The following is a 22,404-nucleotide window of genomic DNA, read 5'->3' as shown; positions in this document are numbered from 1 at the left end:
AAAAATATGGAACAAAAACAAATGCTCATCAGGATGAGAATGGCAATAGAAACTAAGACTTCTCTATGATGGAATATTATATAGTCATTAAAAAGAATGCATTGGTGGTATACTATTTGATTCCGAGAGATATTCCTTGTTGAGTAAAAGGTATGTATGTCTATATATAAACAGGAAACGAGGGAAACAAGAGGATATATACTAGGTTTTTAACTTAGTTAACTTCTGGAGAGGAAGTGGCAGTGGTGAAATGGGAGAAAGGGGGAAGAAAGGATAGCTAAGCAGAAAAGACAAGCCTATACTCCGAAAATGTCGCTTGTACATCTACGCAAAATTGTGTGTATATGAATATTAAGATAATTTTTAGTGTACACAGAAGAGGTTATGCATCGTTGTGCCTCTTCATGTAACTCTTCCTCATTCTTTTCTTTTTTTTTTAAATTTTTTTTTTCAACGTTTATTTATTTTTGGGACAGAGAGAGACAGAGCATGAACGGGGGAGGGGCAGAGAGAGAGGGAGACACAGAATCGGAAACAGACTCCAGGCTCTGAGCCGTCAGCCCAGAGCCTGACGCGGGGCTCGAACTCACGGACCGTGAGATCGTGACCTGGCTGAAGTCGGACGCTTAACCGACTGCGCCACCCAGGCGCCCCTTCCTCATTCTTTTCAATACCTGTGCAGTACTACATTGTATTTTGTTCCGTACTTACTTAACCTGTCCTTTAGGGATATGAAGACAGTATGTCCCACTTTATTCCTATTGTCCTATTATTAATAGCACCTCCTTTCATTCAAAAAATTTCTTATTTTGGAAGATAAAGTACATGGTTTCCTGATAGTGATAGATTATTAGGCTGTTAACTAACTTTTTGCTCTTCCTAATATATGCTCCAGGAGACTTTTTCATATAGAAATTCTGTCATACTTTTATGGAGATACCCATAGCGTAAGTTCTTAGAGGTAAATTTCTAGATCAAAGGTAAGTTGCACTTAAAATTTTGAACACTGCTGAATGTTGCACTTGAGGTTTTCCTAGCACATTGCTAGTATATATGGATGTTACATATTCTCAAACTGTAAAGATTTTGCCTGATAGGTGAAAAAAATAGTCATTGTTTTGATTTGAATTTTTCTATGACTAAGTTTGAACATCTTTTCATATTTTGGTCATTTATACATATATTTTCTGTGAATAACCTATAGGGCCTGATTTTCATTTGGATTGCTCTTTTTTTTCTAATTGGCCTATATCATTTTTTGGAAGTTAAAGAAATTAGCTCTTTGATACCCATGTATTATAAATATATTTCCAATTTGCATTTTACCTTTTAAAATTTATTTATGGTGTCAGACTTACCGGTCTTTCCCTTATTACTTTTGTGCCACTGTATTTTTTCATCCTTTTCATAATTAAAATGTCATACTGGAAATTTAGTTGGTAAGTCTGACTTTTTATACTGATTCTTAATTTATCAAGTATCTTGAGAGAATTAGACATGCACTAACATTGGGGTACCTGGCTGGCTCAGTCAGTGGAGCATGCGACCCTTGATCTCAGATTTGTGAGTTAAAGCCCCATGTTGGGTGTAGAGATTAGTTACAAATAAGATCTTTTAAAAAAATGCATAATATAGTAACAAATATCCTGGGGGCACCTGGGTGGCTCAGTTGGTTGTGCGGCCGAATCTTGATTTCAGCTCAGGTCACGATCTCATGATTCATAAGATCCATCCCCACCTCAGCTCTGTGCTGTCAGCATGGAGCCTACTTGGGATTCTGTCTCTCCTTCTCTCTGTCCCTTCCTTGTGTGTGGGTTCTCTCTCTCAAGATAAATAAACTTAAAAAAAAACAATTCTAAGCATGATTTGTGCATTAATAAAAAGTAATTTTGTTAATTTTTCTCATAGTATTTTTTGAGTTGAAGTAGGAACATAGCTTAATAGTCCTATGCTGAATTTATCCCTGACCTATTTATAACGTATCTTATTGTTTCATATTTTTCTAAAATATGTATATGTTTTTGTCTAGATAGTTTTTTCTCTAATTACAAACTCCTGTCTTTGGCCTTACATGTTTAGTAAATGCATCATATTTATGAAGTTGCCAGCAAAAAACTATTAACTTCAGAAATGGGATAAGTGATTTATCCCTGTGACCTAATAATAGAACCCATATAATCAATCAGTTCAGTGATTCACCAGCTTTGTGCATGATTCTTGTGTTTAATTTGCTTTTCTGCTTAGTATTTAAAAACTTGTCCTTGGGGCGCCTGGGTGGCGCAGTCGGTTAAGCGTCCGACTTCAGCCAGGTCACAATCTCGCGGTCCGTGAGTTTGAGCCCCGCGTCGGGCTCTGGGCTGATGGCTCGGAGCCTGGAGCCTGTTTCTGATTCTGTGTCTCCCTCTCTCTCTGCCCCTCCCCCGTTCATGCTCTGTCTCTCTCTGTCCCAAAAATAAATAAACGTTGAAAAAAAAAATTAAAAAAAAAAAAAAAAAACTTGTCCTTTAGTTTTCTTATGTAGTATATACTTTCGAAAAAATTGCAGAAATTGATGTACGAAATGCAAAAGAATCCTTTTATGTGATCAAAAACATTGTCAGTCTCAGGACAGATAGTTTTCTCTAGGTAGAGTGGAAGTGATTTTTGGTGGTCACTGGGTCACATTATCTTTATTAATTGTTTTCTCATGATATTATCAAGTCGGCATCAATAAAATAGAGGTATTTTTAGTATTTATGTAAAAAAGCGATCTGTCTGGAATGACATAGTACTTTTATTTCTGAGCTTTCATATTATAGGACTTTGAGAACCTATGCATTTAAAATTTTTTTTAGTGTTTATTTTTGAGAGAGAGAGAGAGAGAGAGAGAGAGAGAGAGCTAGCAGGGGAGTGGCAGAGAGAGAGGGAGATACAGAATCTGAAGCAGGCTCCAGGCTCTAAGCTGTCAGCACAGAGCCCGACGCGGGGCTCAAACTCATGAACTGTGAGATCGTGGCCTGAGCTGAATTTAGATGCTTAACTGATTGAGCCACCCGGGTGTCCTGCTTATGCATTTTTAAATAAGAAGAGGCTAGTAATTTGTATTCTGCCATCCTACTGGTATCAGTAGAGATTCAGAGAGAAGTGAAAATTCTTCTCAGTGATTACAGAGTTATTAGTTTTAATCCTAAAAAGAATTAATTGTCCTTTTGAATTTATTTCAAATCTTGGTTCACTTCAGTTTAGCAAGCATTTGACTTAAGGACAGGGTATTTGCTAGGTGGTGGACATTCAAATACATGTAAATCATGGTCCATATCTACCCTTGAGGAAGAAGCTGGGGGATGACTGGTCAAAATCTTACATTGTAGTATATTTTGAAAATTAAGTGACTTTTCTTTTTGATTCAGTAATAATTGGAAGTTTTAAATTTTGTCTTTTTAAAACTCTTGTGGAAAATATAGTGGAGTATATTATTACTTGTTTCTGCTTTTCTAGGCTGACTGTAATTTATTCTTTTGACCCACTGTTTCAAGATCATAATGAACGATAAGCATTAATATTTAATGTACTACAGGTATAGAAATTTTAGGTATAGGAGATTGAGCTAAATCTATTGCTGTGAGCATCTGCCCAGGGAATGTCATTTTGGACTTACTTTGTTGGAAAATATTGCCTTTACTCAAAATGTGGTACAGAAGAAACTCCCAGTTAACTGAGGACTTTTTAAAAGATATTGTGGAAGGGTGAAATCTTTAACATACCTGATGTATTTTTAAGCATAAAATAGTTACATCTATTTTAGTTATGGCCTTAGTTAACATCTGTGCACCACTATTATTTCAATTTAGAGTTGTTGGAAGAATTTAGTCCAGTTGTTGAGAGACTGGGATTCGATGAAAACTTTGTGGATCTAACAGAGATGGTTGAGAAGAGACGACAGCAGCTTCAAAGTGGTGAACTTTCAGCACTGACGGTGTGGGGTCATGTATATAATGAGCAGTGTAAGTCAGTTCTTTATTTAGTAACTAAAAGTGCCTACCTTTCTTAATGTTCACTGAGTTCACTGAGCTTAATGAATGGACTTTATCTTTCTGAAAATTTTATGTCTTTTGTTGGAGGTATAGCCAAGTTTCAGTGGTCTGCCTAAAATGATTAAAATCAGGTGTTCCATGTTAAGAAGGCAGAAAATGAGATTTTGGTGACCTGTAGCTCAGTGGTCCGTGCACTTTTCATTTCTCTGACACAGTTTGTGTGTTATTGTTTTTAAGGGCCATACCTTTTTCAGTTATAAGAACTGCCTTGATAGTCTATTTTTTATTCTCCTAAAACTGTCTTTAAGCAAATTTTGAGGTAAACTAAACTTGTCTTTTTGCTTGTTCCTTCTATTCCCCCAGGCATCAAGACACTCATGTTGCTCTTTGACTTCCTGATTTAACCCCCATGGAAGCTTGTCCAGGCCTACCGGCCATCTTTTGCAAGCTCACATTCAGTCAGTTCGATAATCTTTGCCAGCTGTTAGCAAGAAAGCAGAATGGTCCATCTCCTTCACATATTAAAGTGTGAATGACTGATGGTGTTTCCAGAGATATTTACATTTGAAAATAAGCATCAGCAAGCCCCAATGAATATTGTAACTCTGCTGGTGACTTCTATATCATGCCACATGGAAGACACACTACTCTGCATTTGTAGATTTGCCCTGACCTTCTTGCCCCTATATCTCAGCATGTGTGTCCTCTTAGTCTAGTTCCCTGCCTCTCTGATAGTAAAGAAAAGGAGGTAGAGCTATAGCTCTCTTCTAGAAGAGAACACGAAGCTTTTCATGTGTCTTTTGTACCTGTGCTCTGTTGTCACTTATAAGGACTGAATAGAATAATTTTTAAAGTAAATTCAGTATTTGTTTGTACATATTACAGAGAGCTAGGCTTTATATCCTAAAAAGAAAATGTAATTCTTTATGAATCCTTCCTTTCAAGATTTTGTTAAAAATTTTTTTCTAACCTACAGAAAAGTTGACAGAATAGTACTGTGAGAACACGTATTATACCATTCCTTATAGATACACTCAGTGCTATTTTGCTACCTTTTACTTTATCTTGCTCCCCCTTTATTGATTGATGGTTGATTGATGAGCCATTTAAAAGTAAATTGCAGGTGTCGTGACACTTCATCTGTAAATACTGCTGAGAATAAGGAGTGTCTCATATAATTCTAATACCATTTTCATCCCCAAGAAAATTTGTTTCTGTATAATTTCCCTACACTTTTCGTAAAAGATCTCTCAAACTATGTACAGATTCAGAATTGTTTTCAGTAGCACATCTAGTTACTGTGTGTAATGTTTTGATTCAGGTCCTTAAAGCTGTAATCTTAGCTCTCTTATTAATGTAATACTTTTACTTTTATGCTTGCTTACAGTTAAAAATGAGTAAGTTTTACTAATATCAGTATGAATTTTTTTTAATGTTTATTCATTTTTGAGAGAGAGAGTGCGAGCAGGGGAGGGGCAGAGAGAGAGAGGGAGACACAGAATCCAAAGCAGGCTCCAGGCTTCAGGGTCAGCACAGAGCCCGATGCGGGGCTTGAACTCAACAAAAGGTGAGATCATGACCTGAGCTGAAGTCGTTCGCTTAACCGACTGAGCCACCCAGGCACCCCTTAATGATTAACAGGTTAAGAAACTTGATCTCTCATAGAAAATTCCTACTGATGGGGTGCCTGGGTGGCTCAGTCGCTTAAGCGTCTGACTTGGTTCAGGTCATGATCTCATGAGTTCAAGCCCTGCATCAGGCTCTCCACTGTCAGCACAGAGCCCGTTCGTTTCCTCTGTCTCCCTCTCTCTCTGCCCGTTCTGCACTTTTTCTGTCTGTGTCTCAAAAATAAACAATTAAAAAAACATTTGTTAATCGTTAAGCACTCCCAAGATGCATTCACTATCACAGTCACTTGGAATTCACTTCTGGTAGTTATTTACTTTACAGAATTCCTATGAAGAACAAAACAGATGAGTTAAATGGCCGGCAGTATGGTGGTGTGGTGTTGTGGGGGAGGAGATTGGATGTAGGTTAAGCCCTGTGCCTTTTTTAAACTCATTTCTAAAGAAGAAAATTGAGATTTTTTTGTAGTGACTTGTAATGACATTGGTTGTTTTTATAGATGTAAACCTACATGACATCTTGCACGTCAGACTCCTTGTTGGATCTCAGATTGCAGCAGAGATGCGGGAAGCCATGTATAATCAACTGGGTCTCACTGGCTGTGCTGGAGTGGCTTCTAATAAATTATTGGCAAAATTAGTTTCTGGTGTTTTTAAACCAAATCAACAAACAGTCTTACTACCTGAAAGTTCTCAAGTTCTCATTCAGAGCTTGAACCATGTAAAGGAAATGCCTGGTAAGACATATATATTTGAAAAGTATACATTAATTGCATTTCTTTAATTTTCAAAATTGTAGATACATGTAATTAATTCTTACAGCCTGTATCCTTGGCTCTTGGAGAAAACCCAAAACCCTAATGTTCTCTGGAGGGAATCTGGATTAGGAAATCTATGAAAGTGCTTTTCTAGTTTCACCTACTTTATTTTAGTATAGTTTGAATATGATCATGAAAGTTATAACCTGGAAACGTGGTCCTTTATTTCCAGTCCCTGCTTCATATTCTTATACTGTACACTGCATTTGGAGAGGGGCATTGGTCTTTTACTAACTCTGCTTTGGGATTATATAGAAAATATTAGGGCTACAAGGGACCTTGCAAAGCATTTAGGCCAAGTTCTTGTTTTAAAAAACTTTTTTTTTTTTAACATTTATTTATTCTTGAGAGACAGCGACAGACCGAGCATGAGCAGGGGAGGGGCAGAGAGAGAGGGAGACACAGAATCCGAGGCAGGCTCCAGGCTCCAAGCCGTCAGCACAGAGCCCGACGCAGGGCTCGAACCCACTAACTGTGAGATCATGACCTGAGCCGAAGTCGGACGCTCAACTGACTGAGCCACCCAGGCGCCCCTACCAAGTTCTTATTTTAAAGATGAAGAAGCTAGTTTTCTTGAGGCGGTTAGTGACGTATTCAGGGCATGGGGCAAATTTCTGTCTTTGAAGATCAAATACTTATGTTTTTATAGACCATTAATAAGGGATGTGTTAAACTTCATTTCTATGGCATTGCTGGGGAATAAAATGTTAGAATTCTGTGGAAATGAATTTTTAGGACAACTGAACCTTCAGATGTCGTAACTTCATATTTTTAATCCATGTATGTGTGATTACAATCGTTTTTGTTAATTCATATAGCTTGTAGTTTTCTGAGTCTGCAACAGTTAACTATGTCCGGTTGTAATAAATTAAGGACTATACTGATACAGTCATAAATAACGTTATTACTTGGCTTTATTTTTTGAGTTCTTGGATTTGTTTCTTTTTTTACAGGCTTTCTCTTCCTTATTGCCAAATTGCCAGCCCTCTTTTATTTCAGCTGTGAACATATCTGTTACTCCACTTTAAATTTTTTTTTTTAACGTTTTTATTTATTTTTGAGACAGAGAGAGACAGAGCATGAATGGGGGAGGGGCAGAGAGAGAGGGAGACACAGAATCGAAAGCAGGCTCCAGGCTCCGAGCCATCAGCCCAGAGCCCGACGTGGGGCTCGAACTCACGGACTGTGAGATCGTGACCTGAGCTGAAGTCGGACGCTTAACCGACTGAGCCACCCAGGCGCCCCCTCCTGTTACTCCACTTTAATAATTTCCCCTCCATACCAGTTGGCTTTGATTTACTTCTTTTACTGTGCAGGGAAATCAGAAGACTGTAGAATTAATTTTTTCTTTTTTTTAATTGAGAGAGGGGTGCTTGGATGGCTAAGTCGGTTAAGCGTCTGAATTTCAGCTCAGGTCATGATCTCGCAGTTTGTGGGATAGACCCTACTTCGGACTTCCAGCTGACAGCTCTCTCCCTCTCTCCTTCTGTCTCTGCCCTTCCCCCACTTACACTCTCTGGCATGCTGTCCTTCCTCCCCCCACCCCCAATAAATAAATAAATATTTTAAAAAAGAGAAAGGGGCACTAAATTACCTGAACATCTCAGGTAAGGTGATAAACTATGACTGAGTGTTAGTGCAACAACTTTTGCTAGGAGTTTTGCCAATGAGTAGATTTTTTTATTTATTTGCTTTATGGCTCTTGTATTTGGGCAAGTAAATATTGGCAGATACGACTTGTGGATAAATGTGTGATATATGCAGGAGTCAGATTAGCTAGTAAGCACATGCTAATTTTATTTAGTGACAGTCTTTCTTTGCATAAATAATAACCATGACTCTTGAATACTTCCAAAGTGTTATATAACAGGTGATAAATACTTCATTTTATTAAGACAGCATTTTTTGGTTATCTCCATATTCATTATGTTGTACTAGGGTTGTTAGGTTTTGGAAGTGGTTCATTTAAGAGACCCTGAATAGAAGAAGGACAGCCTAATTTTCAATAAAATTTAATCCTAGCACAATATTCATTATGGTATTGAAAGATGTGTTTGATGGTATTGAAAGATGTGTATTATATATACTTGAATTAGCTTTATTTTAAGGAGAAAAGCTACTATAACACTGTGTGTATTTCTTTTTTGCCTAGGTATTGGCTATAAAACTACCAAACGTCTTGAAGCTCTGGGTATCAGAAGTGTGCATGATCTCCAAACCTTTTCATCCAAAATACTAGAAAAGGAATTAGGAATTTCAGTTGCACAGCGTATTCAGAAGCTCAGTTTTGGAGAGGATAACTCTCCTGTGACACCCTCAGGACCACCTCAGGTATGTGATAATGATATTTATTGTAATTGTTGGCACATTATTTGAGATAAAGATTTCTGGTTTTAGGGGCGCCTGGGTGGCGCAGTCGGTTAAGCGTCCGACTTCAGCCAGGTCACGATCTCACTGTCCGTGAGTTCGAGCCCCACGTCAGGCTCTGCGCTGATGGCTCAGAGCCTGGAGCCTGTTTCCGATTCTGTGTCTCCCTCTCTCTCTGCCCCTCGCCCGTTCATGCTCTGTCTCTCTCTGTCCCAAAAATAAAATAAACGTTAAAAAAAAAAAAAAGAAAATATTTAAAAAAAGATTTCTGGTTTTAGTACTATGTTCTTACTATTCTAATTTGCTTACTAGGTTGAGTACATGATCACTTTCCTATGAGAAGGCTAATTTATTAGATTAGTAAATATTTTTAAATTGAATCTAAGAATTAGTATTTCAGCCTCAAGTTAGCTACCTTGATTAAATGCCTCTTAATTTTTTACAGACTTTATTGTATACATTAGCTAAAATATTTCAGTTTTTAAGAAATCTTGTTTTCTGAGTAGTCTAATGATTTAAGAAATATAGAGACAGGTATAATCACCCAGTTAACATTGATTTTTTTTTTCCTATGTGACAGGCACTTTACTAAGTGCTTTACATACCTTATTCCATTCAATCTTTACAACAAAGCTTTGAGGTAGGTAGTACTATTATTTGTTCATACCTTTTCCCTCTCCCTCATTCTTTTTTTAAGATGAGGATACTGGGGGCGCCTGGGTAGCTCAGTCAGTTAGGTGTTCAACTTCGGCCCAGGTCATGATCTCACGGTTAGTGAGTTCAAGCCCTGAGTCGGACTCTGTGCTGGCAGCTCAGAGCCTGGAGCCTGCTTTGGATTTGTGTCTTCTTCCCTCTCTGCCCTTTCCCTGCTTGCACTGTCTCTCTCTGAAAAATAATTACTCAGTAAATTGTTACTAAATAATTACAATTATCTCTCAAAAATAAACATTACAAAAAAATTGATAAGGATAATGTACTTTAGAAAGGTTAAGTAACATGTCCAAGGTTAAACTCAAATTCAAGTGCTAGGAGATTAAGAGCCTTACTGTAATCATAGAATAAAGGTTGGAGTTGGTACTAGAGCTTTTTGTTGTTGTTGTTTATCATGAGAGAGAGGGAGAGAGAGCATGCATGCGTGCGCACACACACGTACACACGCATGAGCAGGGGAGGGGAGATGGAGAATCCCGAGTAGGCTCTGTGGTGTCAGTGCAGAGCCCGAATCGGCTCAAATTCATGAACTGTGAGATCATGACATGCGTCGAAATCAAGAGTCGGACACTTAACCAAGTGAGCCTCCCAGGCGCCCCAGGTAGTAGAGCTTTATAATTTTCTTGACTTCCAGTGAACTTTCTAGTGGAGTACAGTAACTTGCAGATAAAAAGAGCTCATACAGAAGCGAACTAAATGGCTGAAACTGAGCACCAGAGGGAAGTTAGTAAAGAATGTACTGAATATTTGACATCCACGCTCATAACTGGACTTGCTTATTTGGGTTTATAGTAATCCCTATTTGTGCTTCTTTGGTAGTCCTTTAGTGAAGAGGATTCATTTAAAAAATGTTCATCGGAAGTTGAAGCTAAAAATAAGATTGAAGAACTACTTGCCAGTCTTTTGAACAGGTGATTTTCCATTTTGCCATATCATCCTATATATTCTGTGTAAAGTATATAGAAAGTATACTTGATGTTCTTAGAATTTATAGAATAACTAGAGACCGAACAGTATAAAGAGTGATCATTTATCATTGAATTTCTCTACATTATAAACTGTTGCAAATATAGGGACATATACTCTTAACTAAATTTAATCCATTTACATTAGTTTTAATTTTAGTAACATTGTGGTTATCCTTTGGATCTTAAGCTGCTCATGGTTATCTAAGAGGGTTTTATGGATATCTGGAATCTCTACACCTACAAATTTGTGATGATTGAGGTTAGGAAATTATTCAGACGAACAGTGATGGAGAGAGTGGAAGAACGCTTCTATCTCCTTTGCCTCAGACTGTGTGAAAGAAAATGGAGTCAGACAAAGGAATAGCTAAGTGGGGCTATGCGTGAGCAGGGAGAGTGAGGGCAGTGTGTGCAGGGCACTGGTCTGGAAGGACATGAAAGTGTCAGCTGGGATTAGGAGTGTACGAATAGCATAGCATAAATGGAACAAGATGTTTAGTTTCTGATGCTCCTTTCCTATCATATATCTATTTCTCAGTATTCCATACAAGAGTATGATCTCTTTGCCTCCCATTTCTTTGATTTCTCAAAGTAAGGTGTCAGGGGTCTAACACTTTTGGGTATCTGTGCTTCTGTAATGACTGTAACTATGACGAGAGAGAAAGGTTTTAGATGACTGTAAGTGTCAGTAAACTGATGAGGGAAAATTTCCTACAGCTTTGCTGTCACCTGCTGTGTGGTTCTCATGTCTTGAGCAGAGCCAGAGCGCATGGTTTGCTGCCTGGGCTGTGGCTGGCTGAATGACCCAGCTCCGGTGATATAACTCAGGCTGGGCCTGTGAGTATGCTGCTGAAACTGGGTCATCCACTTTGCTTCAGCTAAACGGAGGACTGCTGTGAAATGCCGGGCCATTGGCAAGAGTTCTGCAGGTAGAGAAGCCACAGAAATTTTACAGCCCAGAAGAATCAGCCCAGAAATGAGACTAGATGCTTTAAACCTGTAATTACCACCTATAGGTGGCTCAGCCGATTAAATGTCTGACTTTTGATTTTGACTCTGGTTATGATCTTACCATTGTGAGATTGAGCCCTATATTGGGTTCAGTGTGGAGTGCAAAGCCTGCTTGGGATTCTCTCTCTCTCTCCCTGCGGGGGGGGGGGGCCCCCCGCTATGTTTTCTCTCTGTCTCTTTCAAAATAACATAAACTTAAAAAAAAAAATTACTGTGAATTACTGAGAAACTGTGAACCGTTTCTCCTTCTCTCTGCTTGCCACTCCCTCTACACCATGGCCCCTTATTTCAGTGACTGAGATATCATACCATCTATGTGACGGGCAAAAAAATAATTGTGTTTGTGTGAATGTGTTTTTTTTCTGGAAGAGTATATGATAACTAATGGTATAGCTATGTAAGAGGTGTAAAATCATATAATTTTTTTATAACTTTTTTTAATGCTTATTTTTGAGAGAGAGAGAGAGAGAGAGAGCAAGCTCGAGCACACGCAAGTGGGGAAGGGGCAGAGAGTGAGGGAGACACAGAATCCAAAGCATGCTCCAGGCTCCGAGCTGTCAGCACACATCCCTACTTGGGACTTGAACTCACTAACCGTGGGATCATGACCTGAGCCAAAGTCAGATACTCAACCGACTCAACCACCCAGATGCTTCTAAAATCACATAATTTTTAACCCATCCTCTGGGCACTAGTTTAAGCTTGCTTAGAATATGACCTTTTCTTAATATGTCTTAATTAGTTATAGGAACCAAGTCAGACTCTTTGAATAATGACTTAGTAGAAGACACTGAACTGGAAGGTATTTAAACTAGTAATGTGTTTACAGGAACCATTTAACATATCTTATTATTTTAGTAAGGCAACAATCAAGTCTTGCGAAAGAAAAATAAGAGAAAAAATTATTTTTTACAAAAATCCAAATTTTCTAGTTCAGAATTCAATTTGAGTATGTTTAACAATGTACAATATTTGTATTTTGTGTTTGTGATTTTTAATACATTGCCATACATATAAAAAGGAAAATATTATTTTTTAATGACATTTATTCTAGTGATTAGATTTTCTGCTTTTTAAGTGAATTTTGTATCTCATTAAAACTTTTATTTTCAACACTAAAACCAAGACCATTTGAATGAAACACTTTTTAAGATGCATGTACGTGTACTTATTTTCTTAAATGTGGCATATAATTGGTCTTTGAAGTTATTACTCTAATTTGCCATATAATGGTGGTACTGTCTCCTTGGATCTTTTCAGGGAGTGCTTTTTGACAAAATTATCTCATTAAAATTTTTTTCTTTTTGTAATCCTTTTTTCCTGTGTAAAAAATCTGTCATTTTTCATGTATTTGCCTGTCAGTGAATGATTCTCTTAGTTTCTTAAATTTCCTGCTGATTTTAATATATTGCTTTCAGTTATGTTTGGATTTGAATTATAAAAATGGCTTGTTATAATTATGTAATTGTACCTTATTTCTGTTCTTTTCTGATTGCCCTCAATTCTGAGTGAGGCCTGAGAGCCTTAACATTTAAGATTTCAGAGCTTTGGTGCATAGACTTGGTGACTATTCAGACGCTTGTATTGCTTCCTGCCTAGTTATCAACTATGTTTATAATTGTTACGGTGATACTCTTAGGTTCAAAAAAAAAAAAAAAAACTTTAAGTAATACTTTTCTGATTCCTTGTTTCCACTTTCTCTTTACTTTTAGAGTATGCCAAGATGGAAGGAAGCCACATACAATAAGATTAATAATCCGTCGGTATTCACCTGAGAATCACTGTAGCCGTGAAAGTCGTCAGTGCCCTATTCCATCGCATGTAATTCAGAAGTTAGGGACAGGTTTGGGATATTTTTCTAATAATTTAATTGGCAGATTGAACTCTTCAAAAAACAAAAACAAAAACTTTGAATTAGCAATATGGCCCAAAGATGGAGAGTCTTCACAGGGAGTTAGTTAGCTATTAAATACCTTCATTATATCAGGAATTTTCACAGAACGACTTTGTTGTTTGTTGTTTTTTAATAGATAATAAAAATAAAGCTGCAGTTAACAGTGTTCCCCAAGTACAGAGAAAACAAAACTATGATAATGTGTTACATGATTCAAGATAACTTCTTTATGGGCATTTAGGTCGTTACCATTTTTTGGCTATTATGAAAAATGGTGCTATGAACATTTGCATGCAATTCATTGGGCAGATATATGTTTTTGTTTATCTTGGGTAGATTACAGAGAGTGGAACTGCTGGGTTGTATGTTAAGTTGAACTTTTAAGAAACTGCCAAACAGTTTTCTGAAGTGAGTATAAACATTTGTATTCTTACCAAGAATGCATGAAGGTTCTAGGCTTTCATATTCTTAGTGTTGTCAGTTTCTTTTTTTTTTTCTTTTGTTTAATTTCTTTAATGTTTCCAATACTAATATTTTTTCCAAAAAGTAGAGGAAACATCTCCAGGTATTTATCTAGCATTTATAATTTTCATACAGAAATGGTATATGGCATAGTGCCATAGTTTTAACATTAAAAAATAATTATTTTAAATTATAGTAAATTATAAAAGTATTCACATACATAATCATAAGAATTCAGAGTTTTACAAACTAAAATAAGAGAAAAAAGTAATTTTTTCAATTTAAATCAAAAGTCTAATTTTTTAGGACGTTTACTTCGTCATTCATTGATTTATACTAGTTGCTTTGGTATACTTTTAGGTTGGATAAGATATATCTTCTCTTTGTTATAGGGTATCTATTCCATTATTTTAGGTACACTTTCTTGAGCAGAATGTATGTATAATGATTATGTATATATAATGATATACAAATTATAGCTTTTTGCATGTTAATATAAGTTGGTGTATTTTATTATAGTCATTCTTGTGGCCTTGTAGTAGTATTTCATTGTGTTTTGGTTTTTTTTTTTTTTTTCTTTTATGGATAATGCTTTTCGTGGTCTATGTAAAAATTCTTTGCCTAACCCAAAAGTCACAGATATTTCCTCCTGTGTTTTCTTTTAGAAATGTATAGTTTTGGGGTGCCTAGGTGGCTCAGTCCATTAAGCATCCGACTCTTGATTTTGGGTCAGGTCATGAACTCATGGTTTGTGAGATTGAGCCCACTTCAGGCTCTGTGCTGACAGTGCAGAACCTGCTTGTTTTTCTCTCTTTCTTTCTCTCTGCCTGCTCGTGCATGCTCTCTCTCTCAAAGTAAGTAAACATTTAAAAAAATTAAAAAAAAAAAAAAGAAATGTATAGTTTTAGGGGCACCTGGGTGGCTCAGTCGGTTGAGTGTCTAACTCTTGATTTTGGCTCAGGTCATGATCTCACAGTTGTGAAACTGAGCCCTGCGTCAGGCTCAGCATGAAATTCAGAGCCTGCTTGGGATTCTCTCTCACTCCCTCTTTCTTTGCCACTCCCCTGCTGTGTTCTCTCTCAAAATAAATAAATAAACTTAAAAAAAAAAAGGGCACCTGGGTGGCTCAGTCAGTTAAACGTCTGACTCTTGGTTTTGGCACAGGTCATGATCTCACAGTTCGTGAGTTTGAGCTCCACGTTGGGTTCTGTGCTGACAGCCGAGAGCCTGCTTGGAATTCTCTCTGCCCCTCCCTCCCTCCCTCCCTCCCTCCCTCTCTCTCTCTCTCTCTCTCTCAAATAAACATTTCAAAAAATTAAAAAAAAATTTATAGTTTTAAGCTTTACACTTAGATCCACTTTGAGTAAATATTTTTGTATGGTGTAAGAATCTTAGTTCATTCTTTTGTATATGGATATCCAGTTGTTCCAACAGAATTTGTTAAATAGACTCCTCTTTCTCTCTTGAATTGTCATGGCACCTTTGTTAAAAACTAACTGACAACAGAAGTGTTTCTTTCTTTATATGCTTAGTCCATTGATTTATATGGTTATCCTTCTACCAGTGCTACCCTGATACTTTGTTGTAAGTTTTGAAATTAAGTAGTGTAAGTTCTCCAGCTTTGTTCTTTTTTGAAATTCTTTTGGCTATACATGATCCTGGGCTTTTGTTTGTGGGAAGATTTTAAAATAGGAATTTGATTTGTGTATTTGTTTTAAGTTTATTCAAATTTTGTATTTATTTTGAGTCAGTAATTTTTAATCTTACAGGAATGTATCCATTTCATCCAAGTTGTCTAATTTGTTGGCATGAAGTTGTCAGTATTCTTTTATTATCCTTCTAATTTTTGTAGGATCTATAGTGATGTCTCCTCTTTCATTCCTGATTTTGGTAATTCATGTATTCTCTTTTTTTCTTTATCATTCTAGCAAAGGTTTATCTGAGTGAGGCCTTATTCAGGTTTTATTTGTCTTTTCTAAGATCCAACTTTTGGTATCATTGATTTCTGTGTTGTTTTTTTACTTTCTATTTCATGTATTTTTGCCCTGTCTTTGTTATTGCCTTCTTTTTTCTTGCTTTAAGTTTAATTTGCCTTTTCCCCTCTGGTTTCTTAAGATAGATGGGGCGCCTGGGTGGCGCAGTCGGTTAAGCGTCCGGCTTCAGCCAGGTCACGATCTCGCGGTCCGTGAGTTTGAGCCCCACGTCAGGCTCTGGGCTGATGGCTCAGAGCCTGGAGCCTGTTTCCGATTCTGTGTCTCCCTCTCTCTCTGCCCCTCCCCCGTTCATGCTCTGTCTCTCTCTGTCCCAAAAATAAATAAACGTTGGGAAAAAAAAAAAAAGATGGAAGCTTACATTATTTTATACAGCTTTATTTTCTAATAATTCAAGTTTAAAATTATACATTCCTTTTAGTAGTGCTTTAGCTTCATTCCATAATTTTTGTTGTATTTCCTTTTCATTAAGGTCAAAATTACTTCTAATATCCTTGTGATTTCTTCTTTGACCCCAGTCTTGTTTAGAAATTTGTTTAATTTCCAAGTATTTGATGGTTTCCCAAATTTCATTCTGTTGTTGATTTCTACTTTAATTTCATATTGATCAGAGAACATATTTTGAGTATTTTCAGTGTTCAGATTTATTGAGTCTAATTTTATTGCCTAGCATATAGTCTGTCCTGGAAAATGCACCATTTATGTTTGAAATGAAGAGTTGAGCAACACTATCAAACCATTCTCCGTAACTAAAATGTATGGAAAACTCTACCAACGCAGCATTTTTGAATGACAATTTGTCCGGATATATAATTCTTGACAGTTTTTCCTTCCATACTGTGAATATACTATTCTCTAGTCTTCTGGTTTCCGTTATTTATGGTGAGAAAAGAGTTTTCTATTAATAGTGTTATCAGTCTCCTTCAAATCAAGAGAGAAAAACCACACAAAAATTTGCATAGAGAAAGTTTCACAAAATTATTAAACTATGATGGGGAGTGACTCTAAAGGTATAAAGAGAACTCTTTTTTTGTTTGTTTTTTAATGTTTGTTTATTTTTTGTAAGAAGGAGAGAGAGAGTGCACACATTGGGGAGGGGCAGAGAGAGAGGGAGGGAGAGAATCCCAAGCAGGCTCTGCACTGTCCTTTCAGAGGTACCCAAGGACTGAGGAAAAGTACTCAGGGAAGGACAAACTTGGAAAGGAGAGTCCCCCTACCCCTCAAGGAGAAGGTGTGGTTGCAGAACATTGGATGGTAGAGAAATCCTTTGAATTCCCTGGCCCAGAGCTGGTCCATAGTTACTGGGTGAGGAGAAAACCATCCTCTGATCTGTGGATAGCTGGTGGGCACACAGAAGGAGTTGGGATGGTGGGAGCTTGCTTACTGGTGAGGCAGTGCATGAGTTGGCGTATGCAGTGTTCATGTTGGGAGGGCTTCTGTTACCAACCTTTTAGGATGCAGGCAAGCTGAGGCCAGTGGCTACTTGTGCTGAAGAAATCTGTATTCTGCTAGTGCAAAGGTGGAAGGGATGGTGCCTGCATAGGAAGAGCTGGAGGAAGCAACCACCTAAGTCAAGGCAGTTAAGTGAGTGTGCAGAATGAGTTGGGGCACTTCCTGGTAGGTATGGTGTTTGAGTTGGTAGTGCCATGGTACATAGTCACTAAGCTCAGACTTGGGCTCGAGGTTGCTTAGGGACTGGGCATTCCACATGTGTGTGATATGGCAAGCACTATTAGATGTGCCCACGTGTACTACCAACAAACCGTGTAATGAATGGAAGCAAGAAAAATTAAATGGCAATACATCCAGGAAGAGAAGCTGCCTTTCTCCTTTAGTGGTCTTCTGGTGTTCTCTAATGACAAAACTTAGTATCATATTCAATGTAGAAAATTTTAAAGAGTCTAAGCGTTATCAGAGCAGGTACTGAAGGGTGAATTTGGAGCTGAGTTGTACTGTACAATTGTATTGTTATTCTCCTTCATGTGATGGGTCATTTGTCTCTTTGTTTTTCAGCAGTTTGACCATGATGTGTCTAAAAGTATGGAATCTTTGTGTTTTTCTTACTTGGGATTTATTGAGCTTCTTGATTCTGTAGATTAATTTTTTAATGAAATTTGTAGAATTTTAGGCTCTTATTTCTTCAAAAACTCTTTCTTGCCCTTTTTTCCCTCTCATCTCCTCTGCGATTCTCATTGTGAATATGTTGATATGCTTGATAGTGTCCTACAGATATGTGCAATTCTGTTTATTTTTTCTTCAGTCTTTTTTCTCTCCTTTTTCAGATTGGATTTCTTTTTTTTTTTTAAGATTTTTATTTTTTGAAGTAATTTCTATATCCAATGTGGGGCTCAAACTTAGAACCCTAAAGTCAAGAGTCTCATGCTCTACTGAGGCAGCCAGGTACCCCAAGATTGGATAATTTCTATTGAGTTGCCTTCAAGTTCTCTTGATTCAGCTATCCAAACCACTGTTGCCCATCTAGCGATTTTATTTGTTTTGATTACTGTAATTTTAACTCTAGATTTGCTATTCGCTTTGTTTATTTGTGTGTTTGATTCTGTTTCCTTATGAGATTCTCCTTTCTTGGTAGTCTATCATATTTTACTTTAATTCCTTAAAATAGATTTCTTTAATTCTTTGAACATGTCCATGGTAGCAGCTTTGAAGTCTGCTAAATCCAACTCAAAGTCAATTTCTATCGACTGCTTTTTCCTCCTGACTAGATCACACTCCTGTTTCTTTATGTATTGTAATATTTTGTTTGAAAAATGGACATTTCAGATAATGGGTTTTAGCAACTCTAGATTTGGGTGTTTTTTCCTGTGGGCTCCCCGCCCCCCCCCCCCCGCCTTTTTCTTTTCTAACTTGTCTGAACTTAAGCCACAGAATCTACCTCCCCTGTGATTTGTAGCGTCTGATTTCTCTGCTTAGCTTTCTTTTCCTTTTTTAATTTAAATAAAAAAAATTTATTTTGGCTTCTAGGCCACCCCTGTGTCTACATAGTTTAGTAGTTAGCCAATGACTGGTCAAAGCTTTTGCCTGAATGCTAGAGCCTGAAAGGCTTCTACCTTCTGTCAGTAGATAAGTTCATGGGTTGGAGAGCACTTTACAAAATTAAGCCATTTTCAGGGTGCCGGGGTTGCTCAGTTGTTTGAACATCTGACTTGATTTCAGCGTAGGTCATGATCCCAGGGTCATAGGATGGAGCTCTGCGCTGAGCATGGAACCTGTTTGGGATTTTCTCTCTCTCTCTCTCTCTCTCTCTCTCTCTCTCCCTCCCTCCCTCCCTCCCTCCCCCTCCCTCCCCCTCCCCCTCCCGCTGCCCCTCTCCCCAGCTTATGCCCTCTCTCTTTCTCCCTCTAAAATTAAAAAAAAAGAAAAAAAAGTGAGGCCATTTTCAGCTCTGCCTTAGGGGCTTTTATTTTCTGTAGCCCACTTGCATCTTCCGTGTATGTTGGTTGCCATTCTGTTCAGTCCCGTGTGGAGAGCTTGGGCCTTCTCTGGCCTCCCCTTCATGTGCATGCAGTCTCCCAGTCGGCTGGGTTGGGAGGAGAGCTTATCCAGTCCCTCTATGGCTCTCTCATTTCCAGATCTCCTGGGTAAATTTATGGCTGGTCCACTGATGTTTTTGCTCATTCCAGTCACAACTACAACCTCAGGCTAGAGTGCTATGCAGTTTCCCCATTTGTTTCCTACCAGGTTTATTCACTTCACTGGGCTTCTGCCTCTGCCTCAAATCAAGTCTGTCCTTTCTGGCAACAGAGCTGCTGGCTTTCACAGCCAGCCTCACCTCGCAGGATTGCTGCGTGAAGATATGAACAATCCCAGCCAGTAAGGTTGCGGTCTCGTACTTTCTTATCTAAGTTCTCAGTTCATTTGCCTTTCATTCATTTCCAGACCCTCAAAATAGCTGTTTTGGGCAGTTTTGTTCAGTTTTGTTTTTCCAGTTTTTTTAATTAGAGAAAAAGCATGGTGGGGGCGGGCAGAGAGAGACAGAGACAGAGACAGAGAGAGAATCCAAAGTAGGCTCTGCATTGTCAACCTAGAGCCCGATGCTGGGCTTGAATTCACGAACCTTGAGATCACTACCAGATCCGAAGTCGGACACTCAACTGACTCAGCCACCCAGCCACCCAATTTTGTTAAGTTTTATTACGGTTTTATGGGGAGATTTTCTTACCTCATGACACTTCCATAACCAGAAGTCCTGTATTTCAAATCTTTTGAAAACTTTAACTCATTTGTCTTAGTGTTTAGGTTGGCTCAGTTTAGTATATAATGTCAAGGTGTTTTCAATGATATCTATTTAAGATTTTAACTTTTTATTTTTTTTTTTTTAATTTTTTTTTTCAACGTTTATTTATTTTTGGGACAGAGAGAGACAGAGCGTGAACGGGGGAGGGGCAGAGAGAGAGGGAGACACAGAATCGGAAACAGGCTCCAGGCTCTGAGCCATCAGCCCAGAGCCTGACGCGGGGCTCGAACTCCCGGACCGTGAGATCGTGACCTGGCTGAAGTCGGACGCTCAACCGACTGCGCCACCCAGGCGCCCCAAGATTTTAACTTTTTAATCGAAGCAGTATACATTAGATTTAGCTTTTAATATTGATTATGATACAGTGTGCTTAGATATTGTCTTGTCAAACATTTTATTTAGGAAATTATGATGTGATGACTCCAATGGTTGATATACTTATGAAACTTTTTCGAAATATGGTGAATGTGAAGATGCCATTTCATCTTACCCTTTTAAGTGTGTGCCTCTGCAACCTTAAAGCATTAACTACTGCTAAGAAAGGGACTATTGATTATTATTTAACACCATCATTATCGACAACTTCCTGCTCTGGCAAGCGCAGTTTTGTGAGTACACTGTTTGATTTGTGTGGTTAAGTTACAAATCTAAGTGTGTGTTCCATGGATACAATTTAGAAATTCCTCCAGATAATATTGTCCAAATGACTTACTCGTATATTGTACCCATTACATAAGCATCACTGGATAAAAGAGAAAACCACTATGGAGGTTCCTTGTTTTGGGAGTGTTAACTTCCAAAAGTTTGGAGCAACCTTTCTCCAAAAACTGCACTACAGATAGCCATAAGGAACTAATAGCAACAGTCTGTCATCATGAAAGACTTAACAGAAAATCGCAAGATTCTACTGATGAGAAAATTACCTTTCCTTTTGACATTGATCTTGAAATTTTCTATGAACTACCAGAAGAGGTACAAAAAGAGGAATGTGATGATTAGCTAATATGTGAAAATATTTCCAGATATTGACAATAAAAAAAAATTATACATAAGCTACCAGTGTCCCCCCAATGTTTTGTTAAAGTATTTACATTTTCTTAGTTTTAAAATTATATTAAATTTTGACAGCAAGATTGATATAATACAACTACTGATTCTACAGTTGTAGAAATTAAGAGCATGGCAGTAGAGAAGCAGAGGCCAGTCATATTTTCAGGTGACTAAAAACAAAAGCCTATATATACGGCCATTTAGCACACCTCTAGTTACTAAATATGGGATGTTTTAGAAAATAATCATATTTTACTAAATTGTTCTTGCCTATAGTTAACTGTTAATTTAAAATGATTTTATTATTTTCTTTGTTTTAATGTTTAATTAGTAGAATTTCAGTAATATTTTCATTTACATTTAAGTTTAAAGTGAGAACAGAATACTGTTACAGAAATAATGAATTAGTACCCTCTTCAAATTACTTTTTTCCTGTGGCCCTTTTATTCCCTTTATTAACTGAAATTTAAGGAGGTATTTATTTTTTGCTTCTTTAAAAAAATTTGTTTTTAATGTTTATTTTCCAGAGACAGAGTGTGAGCGGGGGAGGGGCAGAGAGAGAGACAAAGCACAGAATCTGAAGAGGCTCCAGGCTCTGAGCTGTTGACACAGGGCCCGACGTGGGGCTCGAACTCACAAGCCGTGAGATCGTGACCTGAGCTGAAGTTGGATGCTTAACCGACTGAGCCACCCAGGCGCCCCTGTTTTTTACTTCTTAATCTGTACAATCAGAATTGTAAGACTTTATAGTGGTGTTAGGTAAATATAAGTGGAATACAGTAAATTTAGTGTGCCAGATCTCTTCCTTTACTTTTTTGAAGTTATGGTTGTATTGATGTTTCCTGAGTTATATTTGACTGTGAATACATTTTCATGGTGCTCAAAACTGGAGGGAAAATTTAAGTGAAAAACTTTACATAGAAAAATTATGCAAATTAGGGACACCCGGGTGACTCATTGGTTATCCAACTTTGGCTCAGGTCATGATCTTGCCATTCGTGGGTTCTAGCCCTGCATTGGGCTCTGTGTTGACAGCTCAGAACCTGAAACCTGCTTTGGATTCTGTGTGTCCTTCTCTCTGCCCCTCCCCTGCTTGCACTGTCTCTCTCTCTCAAAAATAAATATTAAAAAAAAAAACTTAAAAATTTAAAGACAAATTATGCAAATTAGAGCTGAAGATGTTTTTTGAATTTCTTTCTTTCTTTCTTTCTTTCTTTCTTTCTTTCTTTCTTTCTTTCTTTC

At 37.6% G+C, this 22,404-nt stretch overlaps 1 protein-coding gene across 5 annotated transcripts in view; it reads left to right on the top strand.

Annotated features, from left to right (window-relative positions):
• The window catches only part of POLI (DNA polymerase iota), a 30,220-nt gene that overhangs the window by 6,092 nt on the left and 1,724 nt on the right, over positions 1-22,404 (top strand). For 2 of the 5 annotated variants that reach the window (XM_040478790.1, XM_040478792.1), the window contains 6 exons: positions 3,831-3,983; positions 6,139-6,375; positions 8,609-8,787; positions 10,354-10,445; positions 13,223-13,353; positions 20,515-20,720. In XM_040478790.1, coding sequence (XP_040334724.1) covers positions 3,831-3,983; positions 6,139-6,375; positions 8,609-8,787; positions 10,354-10,445; positions 13,223-13,353; positions 20,515-20,720 — 998 coding nt within the window. Of the gene's footprint in view, positions 1-656; positions 962-3,830; positions 3,984-6,138; positions 6,376-8,608; positions 8,788-10,353; positions 10,446-13,222; positions 13,354-20,514; positions 20,721-22,404 lie in introns of those variants that run through there. The other 3 variants (XM_040478794.1, XM_040478791.1, XM_040478795.1) reach the window with 3 other exon arrangements.

Source organism: Herpailurus yagouaroundi, unplaced genomic scaffold (genome assembly GCF_014898765.1).
Source record: "Herpailurus yagouaroundi ecotype Mexico unplaced genomic scaffold, PumYag 142, whole genome shotgun sequence".
Taxonomy (NCBI): domain Eukaryota; kingdom Metazoa; phylum Chordata; class Mammalia; order Carnivora; family Felidae; genus Herpailurus; species Herpailurus yagouaroundi.
Note: the sequence above shows the minus strand (reverse complement) of the source record. Positions and strands in the feature narration are given on the sequence as shown.